We start from the raw sequence: 22,518 nt of genomic DNA on the forward strand, positions 1-22,518 counted from the left end.
AAAACTTAAGACCTGGCTTTTTACGCAGGCATTTGGTGAATAGGGAACTACGGAATGAGACTTTAACAACTTGAACAATGGACTATGGATTTTGAAAACTGATTATGGATGAGATCATGACTTGGAATTTTATATGGTTTTTTATTTGTTTTATTGATGCGTGTTTTAATTATTTGTATGTTTGGACTGTTTTTACTTTGATGCAAATGTTTTTTTCTGTGTCTTTGAGGCATTGAATTTTTGCCAAATTTTGTAAGCAGCCTCGAGTCTCCTCCAGTGTGAGAAAGGTGGGGTAGAAATAAAGTAAATAAATAAATAAACTTTGCTGCTCCTTTTCCTTGAGAAACTAAAGTGTGCTGGTGCCCTGCTTCCAGCTCTTTTTGGCAGAGAAAGACAAAGACTTTGCAAGACTACAACTCCCAGGATTCTGGGCCCTGACAGTTTATGTGGTGTCAAAAACCATTCATTTTGCAGCAAGGAGTCACTTGTAAATATTAAAAGTGTTTGACTTGCAAAGGAATCTTGGTGCACAGTGATTTGAGGCTGACTGAAAGAAGTGGGGAACATCTGTTTATTTTATTCATCTATTTCAAACATTTCTATCCGTCCTTCTCACTCCTGGCAAACACAAAAAATTATAAAACAATTACAGTTAAAACAGACAGTTAAAACATCAATTATAAAAGCATTAATTTAAAAATTATACAAATTCAAGCCATAATCCAAGGTCTGTCCATTGTCAGTCACATAAATAATTCTCATTATTACTACTGTGTCTGCTGCTTGAATTCTTGGTCCCACAGCCATGTTTAATTTTTTAAAATAAAGGACAAGAGGGAGGGGGCTGCCCTGATTTCATTAGGGAGGGAGTTCCACTGATGCGGGTTCACCACTGAGAAGGCCCTGTCTCTTGTCCCTAACAATTGCACTTGAGAGGGTGGTGGGATCGAGAGCAGGGTCTCCCCTGATGATCTTAACCTCCAAGTGGATCATAGAGGGAGGTATGTTTGGACAAATAATCTGGGCTGGAACTGTTTAGGGCTTTATAGGAAGGGGCCTGAGGCTGTTAGGAATGGTGGGAGTTGAAGTCCAAAATACCTGGAGGGCCCAAGTTTGCCCATGCCTGAGGTAGACTGATTAAGCCCACTGAAACGGATGCTCCCGACTTTCTTCAGTCATCCTGAAATCACTGTGCCCCAAGATCCCTTTGCACGTGGAACACTTGTAATATTTACTAGCGACTCCTTAATGGTTTCTGACCCCACTTTAACTGCCAGGGCTCAGTGCTACAGGCTCCTGGGCGCCGCTTGCCCATGCCCGAGGTACTAGACGCAGTCCTAGCCACGCTCGCCCTCCCAAGGCATCAGCTTCCGCGGTTGGAAAAAAGTTTCTCGCGCGTGGGAGAGAAGGGGCGTGGCCGAGAAGGGGCGTGGCCTTGCCCTCTCCGAGCTCCCTTCCCCAAGGCAGCAGGCACGATTTGCATGGAGCCTTATTTCATCAGGACTTCCTGATGAGTTTCTATTGGCTGCAGGTAGAAAGAGTGAGAGAGAGAGAAAGAGAGAGAGGGAGGGGTGCCAAAAAGAGAGAGAGAGAGAGTGAGTGTGCCGGGCGGAGGAAAACTCATGCCAATCTCCGTCCGCTTCGTTTCCCGTCACCCCCAGCACCCCGGCGCTGACACGCGTCTGGCTGGCTAGCTAGCGCGGAAGCACGTGTGAAGGCGGCAGGCAGGCGCGCGTGCCAAGGGGCGCCTTTCCCGACCTCGCTCTTTCAATCCCTCGCGAAGAAAGACCCACCGTGGGGACGGACACGCAGGCCGGCACCATGAATGAGATGTCGAGCTTCCTCCACATCGGGGACATCGTCTCCTTGTACGCGGAAGGCTCGGTCAATGGCTTCATCAGCACTTTGGGGTGAGTGGATGGTCCCCGCGGGAAGCAGTCCTGCAGGGGAAGGGAAAGCAAAGCTTCCTTCCTGCCCTTCTCCCCCCGCTCCTCCCTCTGCATCCCTTCAGCACTTGAGTTCATCCTTGCGAGGGGCGTGGGCGTGCGCAGGACTCGGGTCGAGAGGGAAAAGTTGCTCTCAAGTTCCGGGAGGAGCCCACCTCCTCCCACCTGGCCGGACGGACCGGCAACTTTTCTCTTTGCCCAGAGAGAGATCGCGGCGCGCCACACTGCTTAAAAGGAGCAGGGGGTCTTTCTTATTACCCTCCTGCCCCTCCCCTTCAAGGGATTGGGAAGGAAAACGGGTTAACTTGTGCATGTCCGGCAGGATCTGCTGGAGCCAAAAGCCTTGAGAGGTCTTCCTGCTCCGGCGCTGCAGTCTCTCCCCTCACCGGCAGGTGGCGCTGGAGGGAAGATGGCAATAACAGAGGGCCGCCTCGAAGCCTGGGGTCTTCCTTGGGTGATGGGCTTTAGCATTAAGGAAGGAGCTAGGTATGTTAAGTTTGTGCAGGAGACTGTTCATAACAGAAGGTTGGCTAAGAAAAGGCTAAAAGGGGACATGGCCCAGGGGTTCCCAACCTTTTGGTCTCCAGGTGTTTTGGTACCTCATCACACTAGAGCTTGGATCCACTTTCAGTCCACTTTAGGGAGAGGTCTTGAAACAGCTCAGCCAGAGAGGTCCTGGCCTCACAAAACTACAAACCCCAGATTTCTGCTGGAAGCCGAAACCGGATTTAAAGTGGATCCATGCTCTGCTGTGGTGAGGCAGTTGGACTTCAGCTCCCACAGTTCCTAATAGCTGGGAAGCTAGCTGGGATTTCTGGGAGTTGAAGTCTAAAACACCTGGAGGCCCAAAGGTTAATGTAAGGTAAAGGTTTTCCCCTGACATTAAATCTAGTCGCGTCCGACTCTGGGGGTTGGTGATCATCTCCATTTCTAAGCTGAAGAGCTGCCATTGTCCATAGACACCTCCAAGATCATGTGGCCAGCATGACTGCATGGAGTGCCATTACCTTCCCGCCAGAGCGGCATCTGTTGATCTACTCACATTTGCATGGTTTCGAACTGCTAGGTTGGCAGAAGCTGGGGCTAACAGCAGGAGCTTACCCCACTCCCCGGATTCGAACTGCGAACATTTTGGTCAGCAAGTTCAGCAGCTCAGCGGTTTAACCCACTGTGCCACCAGGGGCCCAAAGGTTGGGAATGGGAACAACTAATATAGTCATTTTATTTATCGTATCAGAAGCAAACCAAGGGTACAGTTGTAATGTATTTAAAAACACAAAGTTAACACACTTGGCATTATACTAAATGTCCTTTGAGCAGTAGCTGGCCACTTGGAGTGCCTCTGGTGTTGCTGTAAGAAGTCTTCCATTGTACATGTGGCAGGGCTCAGGCTGCATTGTAGTAGGTGGTCTCTGGTTTGCTCTTCTCTACACTCACTTTCTTAAGGTTGGCTCTGCATCTTGTGATCCCAGAGCGCAGTCTGTTCAGCACCTTCCAAGTCACCCAGTCTTCTGTGTGCCCAGGAGGGAATCTTTCATTTGGCATCAGCCATGGCTCAGGGTTCTGGGTTTTAGCCTGCCACTTTTGGACTGTTGCTTGCTGAGGTGTTCCTGTGAAAATCTCTGTAGATCTTAGAAAACTATTTCTTGATTTAAGGCATTGGCATGCTGGCTGATATCTGAACAGAGGATGGGCCGGAGATGTCACTGCCTTGGTTCTTTAATTATTGGCTGCTACTTTCTGGCGAATGTCAGGTGGTGCAATACCGGTTAAACAGTATAATTTGTCCAGTGTTGTGGGGTGTAGGCATCCTGTGATAATGTGGCATGTCTCATTAAGAGCCACATCTATTATTTTAACATGGTGAGATGTAGTACATACTGGGCATGCGTATTCAGTAGCAAAGTAGCAGAGCGCAAGAACAGATGTAATCTCTATGTATGGTTGTGATCCATAGGTTGTGCCAGTCAGCTTTCGCACGATACTATTTCTAGCGCCCACTTTTTGCTTAATAGTCAAACAGTGCTTTTTGTAAGTCAGAACATGGTCCAGGGTAACTCCCAAGTATTTTGGTGTGCTGCAGTGCTCCAGTGAGATTCCTTGGGTAACAGAGAAGATGATGGGCAGCTCCCTTTAGCATTAGAGAGAAGGAGCTAGGCATGTTTAGTTTGTGTAGGAGACTCTTGATAAGAGAAGGCTGGCCAAAAGGGGACATGATATAGCCATGTTTAAATATTTGAAAGGATGTCACATTGAAGAGGGAGCAAGCTTGTTTTCTGCTCACCTGAAGACCAGAACACAGAGCAATGGCTGGAACAGAAATTCCACCTAAACATTGAGAAGAACTTCCTGATGTTAACAGCTGTTAAACAGTGGAGTATGTTGCCTTGGAGTGTGGTAGAGTCTTCTTCTTTTTTTAAGTAGAGGCCATCTATCAGGAATGCTTTGATTGTGTGTTTCTGCAAGGCAGGGGGTTGGACTGGATGGCTCTTGTGGTCTCTTCCAACTCTATGATTTTGTGATTCTTTGAATTGTACTTTCACCCCCATTTCACTTATGCAGAGACACACCTGTGCATGTACACTCTTTTGTTGTTTAGATCTGCATGTCAGCTTTAAGATAAACATTTGGCATGGGTCATTATATACCTATGGCCAATTTTAAAGGGCTAGCAAAGTTTAAGTGTGAGATTAGGATTTCAGGACACCAGGTTTCAAATCCTCACATAGCCATGTGCTCAATTTTGCTCAATTGTATTGTTCGGGCCTTGCCCCATGTGAGCCGCCCCAAGTCCCCGCGGGGAGATAGTGGCGGGATATAAATAAAGTTGATTATTATTATTATTATTATTATTATTATTATTATTATTATTATTATTATTATAAATGTATTGTGTGACTTTGGGCAAATCCCACTCTCTCAACGTTAGAAGAAGGTAATGGCAGACCTCTGAATCAACCTAGCCAAGAGAACCCTAGGAAAGGGTCACCGTGAGCTGGAGTCAACAAGTTTCTATCCAGCCTGCTCTTCTTGGTGAGCAAATATGTTTAGACAAATGTATTTACTTCAGTCTAACACTCACCTTTTTTGCTAAACGACCTTGCCAAAATTACGGTGTGCATTAGATTTGTGTCATACAGTAATTTTAGTGCTAAGCAAAAGTAAAAGAGGAAACTGCTTCAGTAGCTGCACCTGGAGATCCTCTTTGAGGAATGTCATTTCTAATTTAATGTGTGATCCTGGGATGTATAGTTTGGTGAGGTATCTGCATTCTTTGGCAGAGAAGGCTCAAGACCTTGTAAAACTACAGTCTCCAGAATTCCATAGAATTAAACCAAGGCAGTTAAAGTGGATTCATTTGACAGCATAGATTTTTTTTTCATGTCAGGAGCTACTTGAGAAATTGCAAGTCACTTTTGGTGTGAGAGAATTGGCCATCTGCAAGGACGTTGCCCAGGAGACGCCTGGATGTTTTTGATGTTTTTACCATCCTTGTAGGAGGCTTCTCTCATGTCCCCTCATGGAGCTGGATCTGATTGAGGGAGCTCATCTGCACTCTCTTCGGGTTGGATTCAAACTGGCAACCTTCAGGTCAGCAACCCAGCCTTCAAGTCATCAGTCCTGCCGGCATAAGGATTTAACCCACTGCCTCACCGGGGGCTCTGACAGCATAAATGCACCCCAATGTTTTCTTTTCCATCACTGGAAACGTTGGTGGTCTAACTGTTTTGTTTTGAAGAAGGAATTCTAAGCATGCAAATTACATGCATGCTTAGAATTCCTTCTAGAATTCTAAGCATGGTCAAATTACAATTTTTGCTTCTGTGTATTACATTTGGCAGCAAATACTTTTTTGATTTCAGTGTTTTGAAAATTGAGGTGCACATTAGACTTGAGTTAATACTGGTTATTTTTCATTGGGTGATAATCAATACAGTGAGTAGAAGTTCATATTAGACCGAAGATATCTAAACATTTGTGACTATTATTGTGGCCTGTATATGTGACTGCCGCACAGCCGTTTTGCCGAAAGTGTCTCACCTGGAACACACATATATACAAAACCATTTAGTCATAATGTTTGCATTAATCTGGCATATACCTGCTTAGATTTCCTTTGAGGCATAAAGTGTTAGGGGTTTATTTGTCTCTTGGTCATTTTTATCTTTCATAATACACTGTAATGATGCTGTTTTGGAACCTCCCATGTATAAACCCCTAAACCTCCCATGTATAAAGTCATGAATGGAGGATGTGTTGTCGTAGGCTTTCATGGCCAGGATCACAAGGTTGTTGTATGTTTTCTGGGCTCTATGGCCATGTTCCAGAAGTATTATCTCCTGACATTTTGCCCACATCTATGGCAGGCATCCTCAGAGGTTGAGGTATGGATAAACTAAGCAAGGAAAGTTTATATATCTGTGGAAGTTCCTGGGTGGGGGAAAGAATGGAGGTGTTGCCATTGCTGTTGTGTTGATCCATGCACCTGATGGAGTGGGCTGGAGTTCATGAGAGCTTTGCCAGATAAAACTGGTTAGGTGCCATCAGCCTCATTGTTGTATAGACAAGTAATTCCCAGGTGCTTGAATTTCCAGATGTTCCAGGCATTCACTTGCAGAAACAATAGTATAGCCCAAGTAGCTCGGAATTCTGCCTATTGTAGTCCAAAAACTCTGGAAGACGAAAGGTTGAGAACCATTGGTACAGATTAATATTAACTTCTAGTGTCTAAAAGGCCTTGCTTTTTATTTTACTTCGTTTTCCACAAAAAAAAGTATGTGGTTTCACGAAATATAACTGCCTTTCCTGAATCACTATGACCTTGCCTATTCTTGCTGTCTGCTCCCAGTTAGCCTTCCCACCCATGTCCCGCCTTTCTCCAAATCTCTCCTTTCACTTTTGTCTTGCCTTCTGCTTGAGAGTGTATGCCTGCTGGGCAGGGACTTTGTCAGTTGTGTGTTCTGTGCTGTGCTTAGTATGTGGTGGCTGGCGCTGAGTAAATGCTAATTAGCAGCCATGAATCAGTGCCTGCAAACTGTGACATAACTTGCCAAGTAGCTTGTCAGCAGCAGATAGTACACTCAGTTGCTGCTAAAGCTTTCCATCCAGCTGTGCTAATTTATTCTTTGCTCGGGCGGCCCATTTGTATCCTCAGCAGATTCCATACGCTTCAAGAGGAGAAAAGGAACAAGAGTCATGTAACTGGCTGGATCCGTGACTTATCTTTGTCCAAGCTCTCAGGATGGCATTGCAAGGAGCTTCTGTCTATTTACTATAGGAACAGTATTTGGGAAAATTATTTGGATGACAACTCCCACAATAGCCCTGTTAGTACAGCCACTGGAATAAACAAAGTAATCTTTCCAAACTCAAGCCTCTACTCAGCAGCCATGGAACCACCACCTGCAACCTAAGCCATTATTTTGCTACCTCATCTTCATTTGGAACAGAGGTTTGGGGAGAATTCACCATGATTTATAGGAGTTGTAGGAACCGGGATGTATAATTCACCTGCAATATAAAAGCACCCAGAACCCCACCAATGATGGATCTGGAACTAACTTGGCACACAGATCCAACATGGGCAACTTTGCATACTGGCGGGGTTGATTGACCTTAATATCTACATGTTATAGTTCCCCTGTATTCAGAGAGCACTGAATCCATCTGATGACAGATCTGGACCAAACTTGACATACAAATTCAACATAGCCGATTGGGAATACTGGTGGACTTTGGGGGGTGATTGGTCTTTAACTCTGGGAGTTATAGTTCACCTGTATTCCGGGAGCCCTCTGAACCCCACCAATGATGGATCTGGACCAGACTTGGCACACAGACCCAACACTGCCAACTGTGCATACTGGTGGACTTTGGGGTGATTGACCTTGGTATCAGAGAGTTATAGTTCACCCGTGTTCAGAGAACACTGAACCCAGCAGATGATGGATCTGGACCACACTTGGCACACAGACCCAATATGGCCAACTTTGAATACCGGCAGAGTTTGGGGCTGATTGCCCTGGGAATTGTAGTTCACCCTTATCCAGAGAGCACTGAACTCAGCCGACAATGGATCTGGACCAAACTTGGTGCATGGATCCAACATGGCCAACTTTGAATAATGGTGGGGTTTGGGAGTGATTGTCCTTCAATCTGGGAGTTGTAGTTTACCTGCAACAAGAGAGTACTGAATGCAGCTGACGTCGGATCTGAACCAAACTTGGCACACAGACTAACTTTGAATTTAGGTGGGATTTGGGGTGATTGGACCATGATTTTGGGAACTGTAGTTCACCCACATTCTTATGCATTATCTAATAATCTAATTCACAAAAAACCACAGGAAAGACTGACTTTTTTAAAATAAGAAATAGAGCTATAAATTACCAAACTGATATTATCTATGGTAACATCTAAACACAAACTATAACTAGCTGGGTCCCCAAGCTAGTATGCTATAAAATTGAGTTTACGTGTGTGAAGATCATTGTAGTCTTCATGGTACACCATAGACTAAAATCAAGTAGACATTGGGTGGATTCATTCTTTATCACTCTTTTGAGTCACTGCACAATCTTCTACAAATATTCACTGGCCATTTTCATCCAGCTATGTGAACTCTTAAATAGTAGACAAAAAATCTGTGTTCACGTAATGGTAGAAGAGGGGTGGGAAACATGCAACCCTCCATATGTTGCTAAACTACAACTCTGAATATTTCTTGAATTGAAGCTATCATGCCTGCCATGTGCCAGAATGATACTCTAAAAAGTGGTTCTCAATATTTCATCCTTCTGATGTTCCGGACTTCAATTTCCACAGTACTTGACCACTGGTTTCAATCTTCTGGGGCTTGTAATCAAAAGCATTTGGAGATCAAAATCAAAATCAAATGGACTGCCTCCACTTTATACTATATATCACAGTTAGCTTGCTAGTCAAATACCCTAGCTAGTTTTGGCCATAGTACCTCATACATGCCTGCTTGATGAAGAAAAGGCATAGAGACTCCAAATTTACCCATGCAGATTTTCCTTTTTGTCAGTAGGGACGAACATGCAATATGAGTTTGGGAGAAGAATTACTTAGTCGTGAGTGATGAAAACTTATTTCAGATTCCAAAAACTTGTGTTATAGTCTGGAAATAGTCAGAATTCTACTGCTTGTTCAATGATCTTGGTCATTTCCATGTACCGTATTTTCTGAGCACAGCGCTGCTCTATCTCTTTTTTCCCATACCCTGGGCGTCTTGGATGCCTATAGCTTGCTCCGCCTTTCACTTACACCTTCCTGTTGTGGTACCCCCTCACCTCATCATCGGGACTGCATTAAGTTACTTTTTTCCACGAATCCTGGTGAGTGGATTTTCTTCTACTGTACTTGTACAGCGCCGCCTTTGCTGCTTTCATATGGTCACCGCATATGGCGGTCATTTTTGAGCTCCCCTCACCATATGTGGCGACTACAGATTCTCCAGTCCAGCTCAGAAGTTTCAGCACCTGCCCTATAAGATGACAGCTGCATATAAGATGACCCCTGACTTTCAAGAAGATTTTCGTGGGTTAAAAGGTAGTCTTATATGCCAGAAAATACAGTATATGTTTATAGTTTCAGATAATACTTAACTGAACTGGTGGCAGTTTTCTGAAAAGACAGGAGCCAGCATTACATTGTGTGGCTTCTACAGGATCAAAAAGGGCAGTGGCTAACTGGTTTTTTCTTCCATAACAGTGGAACACAAATTCCTACCTTGACTCTTCTTGAATTTAGCTCTAGTAATGTAAATGATATAATGAGCTTTATAATTCGGTTTCTTTGCATTTGTAGTTATATCATGATCACTCAAACTGTTCTGTTCTCAGAAAAAATGATTTCTGTAGAAATGTTTGGCAATTCAAGCTATGTCTGCATTCACTTGCACTTTTGGCTGGTTTCCCTGAACCATGTACTGTCTTTTTAGGAATCAACTGTGAAGTATGATAACCGTAGTGCTGAAACTGCTGAGCACCAGTCTTTTGTCATTACTTCTTTTCTTCAGACTGGGTTGGAACTTCTGAAAGTAGTCATTAGATTTCATGATGCTTGGTGTAGGACAGCTTTGCTTAACCATACCCATCAGATATGACAGATCACAATCGTTATGCTGTCTGAGGTTGATTGAAGTTTCAGTTTGACAAATTTAGAGAGCATCAAGTTGAGCAAACTATCATATCATGGACAATGCATTTTTTTGAAATATATGTTTTTTATTTTCTCCACATGATGTCCAACTGTGGACTGAAGGCTAAAAGTATGCTTTGCCCGGATTTGTCACTGCAAGATCTGTTGAAAGTTTATTCATCTGATTTTTGTACAGTTCCCTTCTCAGAGACATAAATACCGTCCAAGAATTTTCTGATATCTTTGTTCTTGGATCGAGGCAGCACAGTTAGATACCAATTCAATATCATTTCCTTTGAGGATGAGCTCATCCTTCTGGGCTTGAGATACTATACAATTGACACCTGGCCTCATGTGCACTCGGTAGATGAACTTTTCTCCAGGAAAGTTATGGATTTCTAAAAGAGAGCCAGACTCCTGTATAACCACGTTGATGGGGAAGACCTCATCTTTTCCGCCTTTCTGTGAAGTGAAAGGTTTAAAATGAAGACCATCCTCAGTAACCAGACTGTTGACATCCCTGAAAAAGATGACATTGCCCTGAAGGGGTGAACAGTCATTGTCAAGGGGCCCAGAGGAACCCTCCGACGAGACTTCAAACATATCGATGTGGAGCTCTCTCTTTTGGTGAAAAAGCACAGGAAGCTGCATATTGACAAATGGTGGGGTAACAGAAAAGAGCTGGCGACAGTCTGCACAATTTGTAGTCACTTTCAGAACATGATGGACAATGTATTTTAAAAGGTCTAGTGCTATTGGTTCCTTGCTCTGAAGTGTAGGGTGTGGCTGGGAAAAGATGAGATAAATTGGTCAACTGTAGAAGTGATATTGAGGTTCCTACACCCTTTGAACCAACTCATGCATTATTCTGAAAGCCTGCTTTAGTTCTGATGCTAAACAACATTGGCCTTACTAGTCAGGATGTTAGATTGCTGTTGTTGTTGTTCAAGATATCTGATCACTGCTATTTATGAGAGGTTTACATATATAGTATGACATGAAAGAGTTGCATTTGATATTTAAAATCAAAGATATGAAAAAAGAAAACATAAACTTCTGAATTAATCTGTGTTATGTGCCTTCAGGTCACCACTGACTTATGGTGACCTTATGAATTTCATAGGGTTTTTTTAGACAAGGAATACAAAGAGGTGGTTTTGACAGTTTCTTCCTCTGAAATTTAGCCTGCAGAAGCTGGCATTTTTTGCAGTCTCCCATCCAAGTATTAATCAAGACAAACTCTGCTGAGCGTTTAGGACCAGACAGGATCTGGTGCCTTTAGGGCAAGGGTCCCCAAAAGTTTTAAACAGGGGGCCAGTTCATGGTCCCTTAGACAGTTGGAGGGCCAGACTATAGTTTTTTTTTTTAAAAAAACTATGAACAAATTCCTATGCACACTGCACACATCTTATATTAAAGTAAAAAACAAAACAAAACGGGAACAAATACAGCCTCAATGTTCATAATCATCATTATCATAAAGAGGGTTGGAAGAGACACCTTGGGCCATCTAGTCCAACCCCCTTCTGCCTTTGTGTACCATAACATAATCAAAGCACCCCTGACAGATCGCCACACAACAACACCATAATTATCAGGGTTGGGAGAGACCGCCAGTCCAACCCCCTTCTGCCTTTATGCACAAAAAGCACAATAAAATCATCCCTGACAGATGGAAGGTGCGCACGGGGCAAGGGAGGAAGGGGGAGAGGTGTGTGCCTCTCCCTCCTCCCTCACCTCGCATGCATCTTTCCCGCCTCCTCCCTTGCCCCTCGCACACTCTCCTTGGCGGCGGCAGTGGAGGGAGCCGCGGTGGCGGGGTTTGTCCCCACAGTGACAAGGTGTGTTCCTGCCACGGTGGGTCCCTCCTCCATCGCCAAGGAAGGTGCACACCGGGTGAGGGAGGAGGCGGGAAAGATACATGCGGGGCAAGCGAGGAGGCAGGAAAGGCACGTGCCTTTCCCTCCTCCCTCGTCCCATGCACATCTTCCTCGGTGGTGGGGGGAAAGGTGCGTGTGGGGCGAGGGAGGAAAGAAAGGCACACACCTTTCCCTCCTTCTCCTTCACTGCGGGGGGCCGGATAAATGGCTCCGATGGGCCGCATGTGGCCTGTAGGCTATAGTTTGGGGACCCCTGCTTTAGGGTATTCGTCTTAATTGTCTGTGATACATTTAACCTAATTGCTGTGTAAATGCTCTTGTAAGTTATACATGTCATTTATACTTACATTGCGCTTACAATTACTAGGTGCTTTGATGGTCACTGGGAGGTGAATGGCCCAGCCTCTTCATTTCAGCAGAAAGGGGAAAGAAAGAAAAGAGCACAGTAACTCTTAGTTTTCAGTTTCTCATCCTTGCCATATACAATTGCTGTAATTGAATTTCAGGTTTTAACTTGGGTTAGACCATGTCCTTTGGGTTCAAGTTTCAATCCTGGCACATATTCTTTGCTGAGACTGGTATTGAGAGCTGGCCAAAATGGTAAAATTACATGAAATGACAAGGTTGGGATGTATGCAGAGACAATTAAAGGCTCCTTGCTGAAATGAATGGTTGCTGTCTTATAAAAGAAGAATCCGGCAGTGACTGAACATGTCAAAAGAGAATTAGCCCAGGGCTAAATAAAGCTGCCAGTTCCGCCCATTAGCTGCAGACTTAGTTTTGAAGTCTTTGCATTAATCACAGTTTGTGTCTTCTGTTGTGCAAGTAATACTCCTTTGGAGTTGATTCAGATCTTCAACATTGCTTTCACAATGGCCGTTTTAAACCAGCATCGTCGGTAGATCATTTGCTCATGTCTATACCTGGCTATTATTGAAGTGACAGTCCAAGAACATAAGATCTCTTCCCAAAAACCTGGACATGCTGGAGATTGAACTTGGTACAGGTTGCCAGTAATAGCAAGCATTCTTGCAGTCCATTACAAAATTGGGCAGACAGATATATTTCAGAAAAGGGGATGTTGTTTCTTTCCAAAGTTTAAAATCCTTTCTGGCTATGTTTGTTGGGTGATTCTGGGAGCTGCTGTTCAAAAAGATGACTGAGTTCTGCTTCTTTCATGACATGTTGAGTTAGTGGTACAGACGGAATCCTATGAATTCCTGAAGATACTGAAACCGATCCTTCTGCTCATATCCATGTAGTTAGTCTCCACTGTTCCCTGGGGAGATGCAGTTATTGTTAATCCTGTTGATGTCTCCAATACAGATATACCCTGAGGTTCAAAGGGATAGCTATGGAATGTCTTTGCCAAATTTTAGGTTTTCTCCTCATGTTTGGGTGAGCCAGCTAAGCATCTTCTTCGAATCTTGACAATAACTCCCACAATCTCCTATGGTCTAGATTTGCCTGTGCTGGTAGATAAATAAAAAGAGTTGTAGCATAGAAAACTATTTATTCAACGCTCCTTTTTCTGGTTCTAAAGTATGCTGCCCCAATAGAGCACCTAGTATGGTCACCAGCAAAAGTGCATTCTTATGTTGCTTAAGCAATTGACTTAAAAGAGGTGATTGGACTAGGTTAAAGGTAAAGGTTTTCCCCTGATATTAAGTCTAGACGTGTCCAACTCTGGGGGTTGGTGCTCAACTCCATTTCTAAGCCAAAGAGCTGGCATTGTCTGTAGACACTTCCAAGGTCATGTGGCTGGCATGACTGCATGGAGCACTGTTACCTTCCCACCGGAGAGGTACCTATTGATTTACTCACATTTGCATGTTTTTGAAATTCTAGGTTGGCAGAAGCTGGGGCTAACAGCGGGAGCTCACCCCGTTCCCCAGATTCGAATCACTGATCTTTTGGTCAGCAAGTTCAGCAGTTCAGTGGTTTAATCCGCTGCACCACCGGGGCTCCCTTTGACTAGGTTATGCGTGTCAAATGCACGAGCCGTGGGCTGTATTCACTCCACCACATCATTTTATTTGGCCTGTGAGGCTTTCAATGCTGAGGCAACATAGTTACATTTATACAGTTTTACAATTACAAATCGCCCTTTGAAGGCAACCAAAATGAATTTGATACTCCTGGACTAGGTGATCTCCTAGGTCAGTGGTTCTCAACCTGTGGGTCCCCAGGTGTTTTAGCCTACAACTCCCAGAAATCCCAACCACTTTACCAGCTGTTAGGATTTCTGGGGAGTTGAAGGCCAAAACATCTGGGGACCCACATGTTGAGAAACACTGTCCTAGGTGAACTTTGTCTATCATTATAATTCTAGGGTTCCCCACCCCACTTCATAAGTAGATTGGACACCTATGATGCCAGTCCACTTCTCTTATAGAACTTGTTTTGGATTGTTTAACTAAATCCTGTAAACATATATAGCAGCGTTTCTCAACCTAGTGGTCGGGACCCCTGGGGGGGGGGGGTTGCAAGGGAATGTCAGAGGGGTCGCCAAAGACCATCAGAAAACACATATTTCTGATGGGCTTAGGAACCCGTTTGGCAGAGGAGGCTGAATATCTCTTTACCTCTCCTTATCTTTCTTTTGGAAACAGAGTATTGGTGCTAGGTTTGGTTGAGATCCATCATTGTTTGAGTCCACAGTGCTTTCTGGATGTAGATGAACTACAACTCAAAAACTCAAAGTCAATGCCCACCAAACCTTTCCAGGATTTTCTGTTGGTCATGGGAGTTCTGTGTGCCAAGTTGGGTTCAATTCCATTGTTGGAGTTCAGAGTGTTCTTTGATTGTAGGTTAACTACAACTCCCAAATAAAATCAACCCCCCCCCCCCACCCCACCAGTATTCAAATCTGGACGTATCAGATAGTTGTGCCAAATTCGGCCCAGTGAATGAAAATACATCCTGCATATCACATATTTACATTACGATTCATAACAGTTCCAAAATTACAATTATGAAGATGCAACAAAAATAATTTTATTGTTGGGGGTCACCGCAACATGAGGAACTGTATTAAGGCGTTGCAGCATTAGGAAGGTTGAAAATCACTGATATATAGTGATTTGAATGAATGATTCTTGATGCCACAAGCCACAGGCTTACATTTCTCCAGGCAGGGCTGCTTGCTGTGAAGAATGGTGCATGCAAAAAGTATGTCAGAGAGTGAATATGACTATGTGCTCTGACTGCACTCTGACCTTGTTGAAGAGGAAGGGCTGTGAGTAAACATGGCAAAATGAGTGACTGCTATTTAGTTTTCAATCACACCTTTAGATAACTATTATTGCGGTTGCAGATGGATTTGAAGGGTGGGGCTCCAGGGAGCAAGAACAGCATGCAAAGGAACAGTACGACATTACACGCGATGCAAAATTTCGTTCTCTATGTTGCTTCTACAATCACTGGTTTTTAGAACAAGCAGATCTGTGTGGACCATAAGAAAAATGCCAAAATCCATATCATGGAAATACTTTTATTTGGCCAGCTGAAAGATCATAAAATGTGTGTAAGCTTGTGAAATCTCTAGCATTCCTGTCAGGCAAGAAGTTGCAAAATTACGGGAACTTTCCTGATCCTGAAATCACATTGTCTGATTAATTTCTTAGGAAGGAATAGAGGAGGAGGGATCTATAGGCTTTCAAAACTGTATTGAGACATCTGATTGTTTTATATTTAATCTGGTGGAACTACTAGGAAAGGAAAACACTTTTTAATAATCAAATATCCATGTGTAAATTCCATCCTCCAAAGCTCCTTCTTTAGAAGCTTTTAAACAGAGGTTGGATGGCCATCTATCAGGGGTATTTTGTTTGTGCCTTTCCTGCATGGCAGGGGATTGGTCTAGATGGCCCATGTGGTCTCTTCCAACTCTATGATTCTATCCTGAGCAAAATGTATTGGCTTCTTTATCAGTGCAAAACAGAAAATGGGCATTTTTGTATCAGTAGGACTGGGGCTCATTTTAGGTGAATTTTAGATGGCATCATATTATATTTCATTATAGAATCATAGCATCATAGAGTTGAAAGAGACCTCATGGGCCATCCAGTCCAACCCTCTGCCAAGAAGCAGGAAAATCACATTCAAAGCACCCCCGACAGATGGCCATCTAGCCTCTGCTTAAAAGCCTCCAAAGAAGGCGCCTCCTTCTTTGAGTGTTAAGAAAATGTGGGATCTATTTCCGTTGGCTGATTGGGATGTTTGAAGGGCAAATAATAGCTGCGATATTCTTGCTCAGTGAAAATGATTTTCTTGTTCTTATATTTATTTATTTGCACAAAGTGGCTCACAACCTTTAAAAACTATACAGTTTTTAAACCTACAACAATAACAATTAAAATAGAATCAAATACCACAAGGACAAAAAATAATCAGTCAAAATATTATGAAAACAAAAAAATCTAAAACTGTTAAAAACACTATAGTACCACTTTCACCATTCTTAAAGACCAGTTTCTAATGTTCTCTGGTATCTACTCTTTGACTCAAATGTCAAATCAGGGATGCACATGTTTTTCAACCATACACTAGTCAGTTTGTCCATAGAGTAGTCATGAGGTTGTGTGTCATTTTTTGAAAAAAACTAAACAGAGGGGATGTGTGGATGAGAACAAAATTGATTTCCTCCCTTGCCATACCCCTCTTTATTGCTTTAAAGGTATGATTTCTTCCAACAGCATTAGCAGCGAACTTTGGGATGTTTCCAAGCCACTAGGCCTTTTATCCTGCAAAACCTTCCAGTAGCGCAGCGAGTTAAACTGCTGAGCTGCTGAACTTGCTGACTGGAAGGTTGGTAGTTCGAATCCGGGGAGCAGAGTGAGCTCCCGCTATTAGCCCCAGCTTCTGCCAACCTAGGAGTTTGAAAATATGTAAATGTGAGTAGATCGATAGGTACCGCTCTGGCGGGAAAGTAATAGTGCTTTATGCAGTCATGCCGGCCACATAACCTTGGAGGTGTCTATGGACAACGCTGGCTCTTCGGCTTAGAAATGGAGATGAGCACCAACCCCCAGAGTCGGACACAACTAGACTTAATATCAGGGGAAACCTTTACCTTTAAAGCCAATAGGCCTTTTATCCTGCAAATATCCTGCCCATGTATGGGTTTTATACAAGGTGTTCAAATGCTGTTGTCTTAGATTTTTAATCTTTTGATGTTTTCCCACTACCATTTCTTTATTTTCTTAGCAAAAAAAATATTCAGGAGGAAATGAGGTTGAGAAGTAATATTTGCCTTTTCCCCTCTTGGTTCTGTTGTTCACCCAATGTTTGTTTTCACTTCTGTTTTTCTTTCTATTTTAATATTTATTAATTAATTTATTTATTAAAATAGTCATACATTTGTACGTGTTTGTTGCGTACAGTATTTTCCAGCTACTCTATTAGTGTTTCATTATAATTTCTCACATAATATCTTTTCCTTAAGGGGTCGCAGTCTTCTATTTGAATAGTACCTATAAAGATATCATTGGCTGCATTTACAATCCTGAGAGATGTTCATTTTAAAAAATATATTTCTGAACATGCTGTTTTTGACCAGATGTCAACCTGAATTCAACACTGATCTGGTCATCTTTTGCATCCATATTTCTCTCTGATGCTTCCTTTTCTTTCTTCCAAAGCAGGAAACCGAGCCTCTTCTTTTTCTCCAATTGCCACTGCTGCAAAATGTTGATTGCTTTCAGCCTTTTAAGTATTCCTAGTTTGATGCTTTATTGTCCCCCCTTACTACAAGGCAATGGTTGGACTAGTACTTAACCAATGAAATACTGTTGATGACTTCTTTTTCTTGTCTTGCGGTCTTCAGTTGGTAGATTTGCTTTGGCATATGAGCAAATTGAGTTACGAGCTTGGTCACAGAACAGATTAAACTCGTATGTAAAGGAGACTGGAGACTGGCATTTGGCTATCTGGAAAAGAAGACAGGTAGATTTGAAAGGAGTCACAAAGGGAATTTATTAAGATAAGAAATAAGTGTAGATGCTTGTGAGATCCATATTGAATGGTGTTGGAGGTCCTGGATGATGGGTTCACAGGTGTGGGGTAAGAGGGGTAGGGGTTTGATATGAAGTGACAATTGTACAGTCATTCATATTCTGTATATGATTTGCATTATATGGCTGTATAACATCTTGTTCACATTTTCTTTTCTTTTTATATATGTTTTTTCTTCCTTTTTCTTTCTCTCTCTCTCTTTTAGTTTACACAACAATTTTTTTCCCCTTACTGTAGTCATCTCTAAACTCAAATCCCAGGATTCCTTCGGATGTTGTCATGCCAATTTGTGAGATCATAGCCTTATAACTGTGGGATGTGAAAGTGCTCCAGCTAATAGGCAGTATTTCTGGCCAGAATGAATAATTGAGGAGTATTGAGTATAAATAATAAAATCACAAATAATAATAAAATCAAACCCTATTTTTCCACTTTACTCCTCACCCACATTTTAACTATTGTCCAGTAGCTTTAATCTCCTATCTCTTATAGACATCTCTAACATCTCTGCATTGATACATAAGGTTGATTACACAGCATTGTAGTTTTAACACCCCTGTGGTGTTTGTTTTGCAGTCTGTGCCCCTGTTCAGAAGATTTCACTTCACTTTCTGTCCCTGTGAGAATTGGATTTTGAAAAAATTGACTTGTTGTGGAAACAAGAATTTGGATAAAGCTTCAGTAGAAACATTTTTATTTATTTATTTTATTTATTTACAGTACTTATATTCCACCCTTCTCACCACGAAGGGGACTCAGGGCGGATCACAATGCACATATACATGACAAACATTCAATGCCATTAGACATATGACATATATAGACAGACAGAGGCAATTTAACATTCCAGGTTCCAGCTTCATGGTGGTATGCTCGATTTCAGACACAGGGGGATCTGCCGCTTCACCATCCACTTCTGACATCGAGTCCTTGATGGAGTACTTCCTCATTCTTCCGCACACTGCTGTGTTATAAATTAGTTAAATTAGCCTCCCCGCATAAAGTGGTACTTAAATTTCCCACTCGACAGATGCAACTGTCTTTTGGGCTGCATAGGTCAACAGCAAGACCAGGCCTGTAGGTGGTGGTGGTGGTGGTGGTGGTGGGGGGGGGGGGGGGGGTTAGGGATTCAAACCCTCTCCCTAACATTTTTCAGGTTAAAAAAACCCCTGGTTTACTCATGAATTTTAACTAGTTAACCAAATCCCCATGTTAAGTCTTTGAGACGCAAAAAATTAAGAGTCCCTCCAGGCACTATCTCAAGCAGATATTGACAGGCCTGTAGCTGGGGGGGGGGAGGTTAGGGGTTCAACCCCCCCCCCCCCGAAATTTTCAACCCCCCCCCCCCGATTTTTTTTTTTTGGCTATGGCCCTGAGCTAGACTATTTAATGGTCAGGAGCTCACTCCAACCTGGGCTGGATTCGAACTCATGACCTCTCGGTCAGTAGTGATTTATTGCAACTGGCTACTAACCAGCTGTGCCACAGCTGGTTAGTAGCTGTATTTTCCTTTTGAGGGGTAGATTTCTCTCATTTCCTGTTGTCCCACCCCCATTCTTAATCATGAGTCGTTTGTAAGTAGGATGTTTGTAACTTGGGGACTGCTTGTATATGCTTAATTTAAACTCTTGCCAGTCCCACCCATCTTGGGCAATCATAATAGCTTATGGAAGCTATAGTTCTAATTAGTCTTGTTCACCACCCTTGTGTTCAGAAATATTTTTTTAAAATGAGCATCTCTCAGGACCATAAATGCAGCCGATGATATCTTTATAGGTACTATTCAAATAGAAGACTGCGGCCCCTTAACCCTATGGAATTCATGGGGGCACCATGAGTCGGCAGGCAACTTGAAGGCACATACACACATGTATTCTACCGGCATGTATTTGTAGCATAGTGTATGCATACAGCATAATCTATGTATCTGTGGGTAATAATAAACCCTTTGTTTTGATGTGTTGTCGAAGACTTTCATGGCCAGAGTCACTGGGTCAACATCTCTCATACAAAGGATACCCCCAAGCAGCAACAGCCAGGCTTTGCAGCTGCAAGGCTTCTCAATGCTAATCAAGCTTGCTAATTGCAACATTCATACTTGCTTCAAACAGAGAAGAGTTCTTCCACTCTGGACATTCTACAGATATATGCATGTATACTCCCCACTTGCCTCATTTCCACAGACCTTTGAACAAATATCTTAGGATGTCCTCCATAGATGCGAGTGAAACGCCAGGAGAGAATGCTACTGGAACTGGCCATACAGCCCAAAAAACTCACAGCAACCCTTTGTTTTGAATTTACTTGTGCTAGAAACATATTGTAGAATTGCACTGGATAGTCGAGAGAAACCCACAAATACTTTAGAGAGGAATACTTTTTTGGAGCAGAGTAAATGGAACTGTGGATATCAAAAGGTCTTCATACTGTATCTGGTTGCCTGGGGCACAGATGTCTGTACATTTGATTCTGATAAGTGCAGAGTTTTGTTCCGATATTTTATAACCTGTCTCCATGAAGGTACAATAACAAAGTACAGATGCATTTTCTTGCTCCTTTCCTGTTGAGAAATTAATCAATCTTTATCACAATGCACGTTAAAACAGTGTTACCAAGTCAGAATCATGGACTCATATGACATGGTATTTCTTTCCCTGAATAAGAGATGTGTAACAGAATATAGCTGAGAATTAAAGAAAGAGCACATTCCCTAACAATCGCTCATAGCAATTTAAGTCAGTGCACTCATCAAATGGCAGCTATAGCTTGCTAATTCAAATATGTAAAATGTGCCATCTTCTCTTCTGTTCCTAGTTTTGTTCTCATTGTATTCGCTTGCACAATTATTCGGTCATACAGTATTCACAAATTTACTTGCATTTGTTGAAAAGTTGGAGGATAGGGAGACAGCACCACACTATTTGTCCCTGCTTTCCATTCATACAGGTATAAGTGCGACTACGACCTGTATACATTTGAGAGAATTTGTCTTTTATAGGGTTCAATCATATGGGAAGGGCCAATGGATGTACAGTAGAGTACATAAATGGGCCGGCAGAACATTGGATAAGGAAAAATGTTGGATAAGAAGGAGGGATTAAGGAAAAGCCTATTAAACATCAAATTACGTTATGATTTTACAAATTAAGCACCAAAACATCATGTTTTACAACAAATCGACAGATAAAGCAGTTCAATACACAGTAACGTTATATAGAAATTACTGTATTTATAAATTTAGCACCAAAACATTGCAATGTATTGAGAACATTGACTACAAAAACATTGACTACTAAAAGGTAAACTGTGTTGGATAATATAGAACGTTGGATAAGCGAAACTCAACTGCATATATTTGATGCCCTGTTCAATGTGATATCTGAAGGCTGGATGTGGGAGCAGTTTGTTTCCACCCTTTTCTTCGATGTTTTCAGTGAATATAGGAAAATGAACAAAGCTTATTGTAAATAAGTGTGGCCTGTATCAGTTTGGTTATTGCCTCTCAGTTTCAGTCATATGTGGGCTACATTACTTGTACACCACTTGGTATATTTGAGTCATTGTTGTTGTTACATGCTAGCAATTCAACTTTAGTTTATGGCAACCCTATGAATAAGAGACATCCAAGTCACCCTCTCATCAACAGCTCAGGTCTTGTAGGCTCAGGATTGTAGCATTTTCTGGATAGAAATCCTGCGCAGAAAAATGCTTCAGTTGGGTCCTGAATAAATTCTGAAAAGTGAAATGTATTTGAAAGCTGTATATTTATACTTTATTTCTACTGTTTCAGAATTTTGCAATGACCAATTGTTCAACATTTAAAAAGAAGTCTAGGGATGCATCTACACTGGTGTCATCCCATTTCCTTACCCTACAGGTGCAGTAGAGTCTCACTTATCCAACATAAACGGGCTGGCAGAACGTTGGATAAGCGAATATGTTGGATAATAAGGAAGGATTAAGGAAAAGCCTATTAAACATCAAATTAGGTTATGATTTTAAAAATTAAGCACCAAAACATCATGTTATACAACAAATTTGACAGAAAAAGTAGTTCAGTACGCAGTAATGCTATGTAGTAATTACTGTATTTACAAATTTAGCACCAAAATATCATGATATATTGAAAACATTGACTACAAAAATATGTTGGATAATCCAGAACATTGGATAAGCGAGTGTTGGATAAGTGAGACTCTACTGTACTATTTTTTTTTTGTATTGTTTTAATTTTTACTTGCTTTAAGCTTCCCCGAGTCCCTTCCGGGAGAGGGTGCAGGATATAAATAAAACAACAACAACTACTTCTTCTTCTTCTTCTTCTTCTTCTTCTTCTTCTTCTTCTTCTTCTTCTTCTTCTTCTTCTTCGCCCCATGGGTATGGGAATTGTACTGTATTTGGCTACTGACCTATGCTACCTCTCTAATGATCCATCATGAGGTTATTCTAAATTGATAGCAGACGAAGCTTGACGTGGAATAAATCACACTGAAACCCAAGTGTGTGATTTAACT

At 42.3% G+C, this 22,518-nt stretch overlaps 1 protein-coding gene across 2 annotated transcripts in view; it reads left to right on the top strand.

Moving 5' to 3' along the window:
- The first annotated feature begins 1,435 nt into the window (after positions 1-1,435).
- The window catches only part of itpr3 (inositol 1,4,5-trisphosphate receptor type 3), a 141,165-nt gene continuing 120,082 nt past the window's right edge, over positions 1,436-22,518 (top strand). For both annotated transcript variants that reach the window (XM_003220395.4, XM_016993301.2), the window contains exon 1: positions 1,436-1,910. In XM_003220395.4, the coding sequence (XP_003220443.1) occupies positions 1,822-1,910 (89 nt within the window). In that variant the 5' untranslated portion in view covers positions 1,436-1,821. The remainder of the gene's footprint in view (positions 1,911-22,518) is intronic.

This window comes from Anolis carolinensis, chromosome 4 (genome assembly GCF_035594765.1).
Source record: "Anolis carolinensis isolate JA03-04 chromosome 4, rAnoCar3.1.pri, whole genome shotgun sequence".
Taxonomy (NCBI): Eukaryota; Metazoa; Chordata; class Lepidosauria; order Squamata; family Dactyloidae; genus Anolis; species Anolis carolinensis.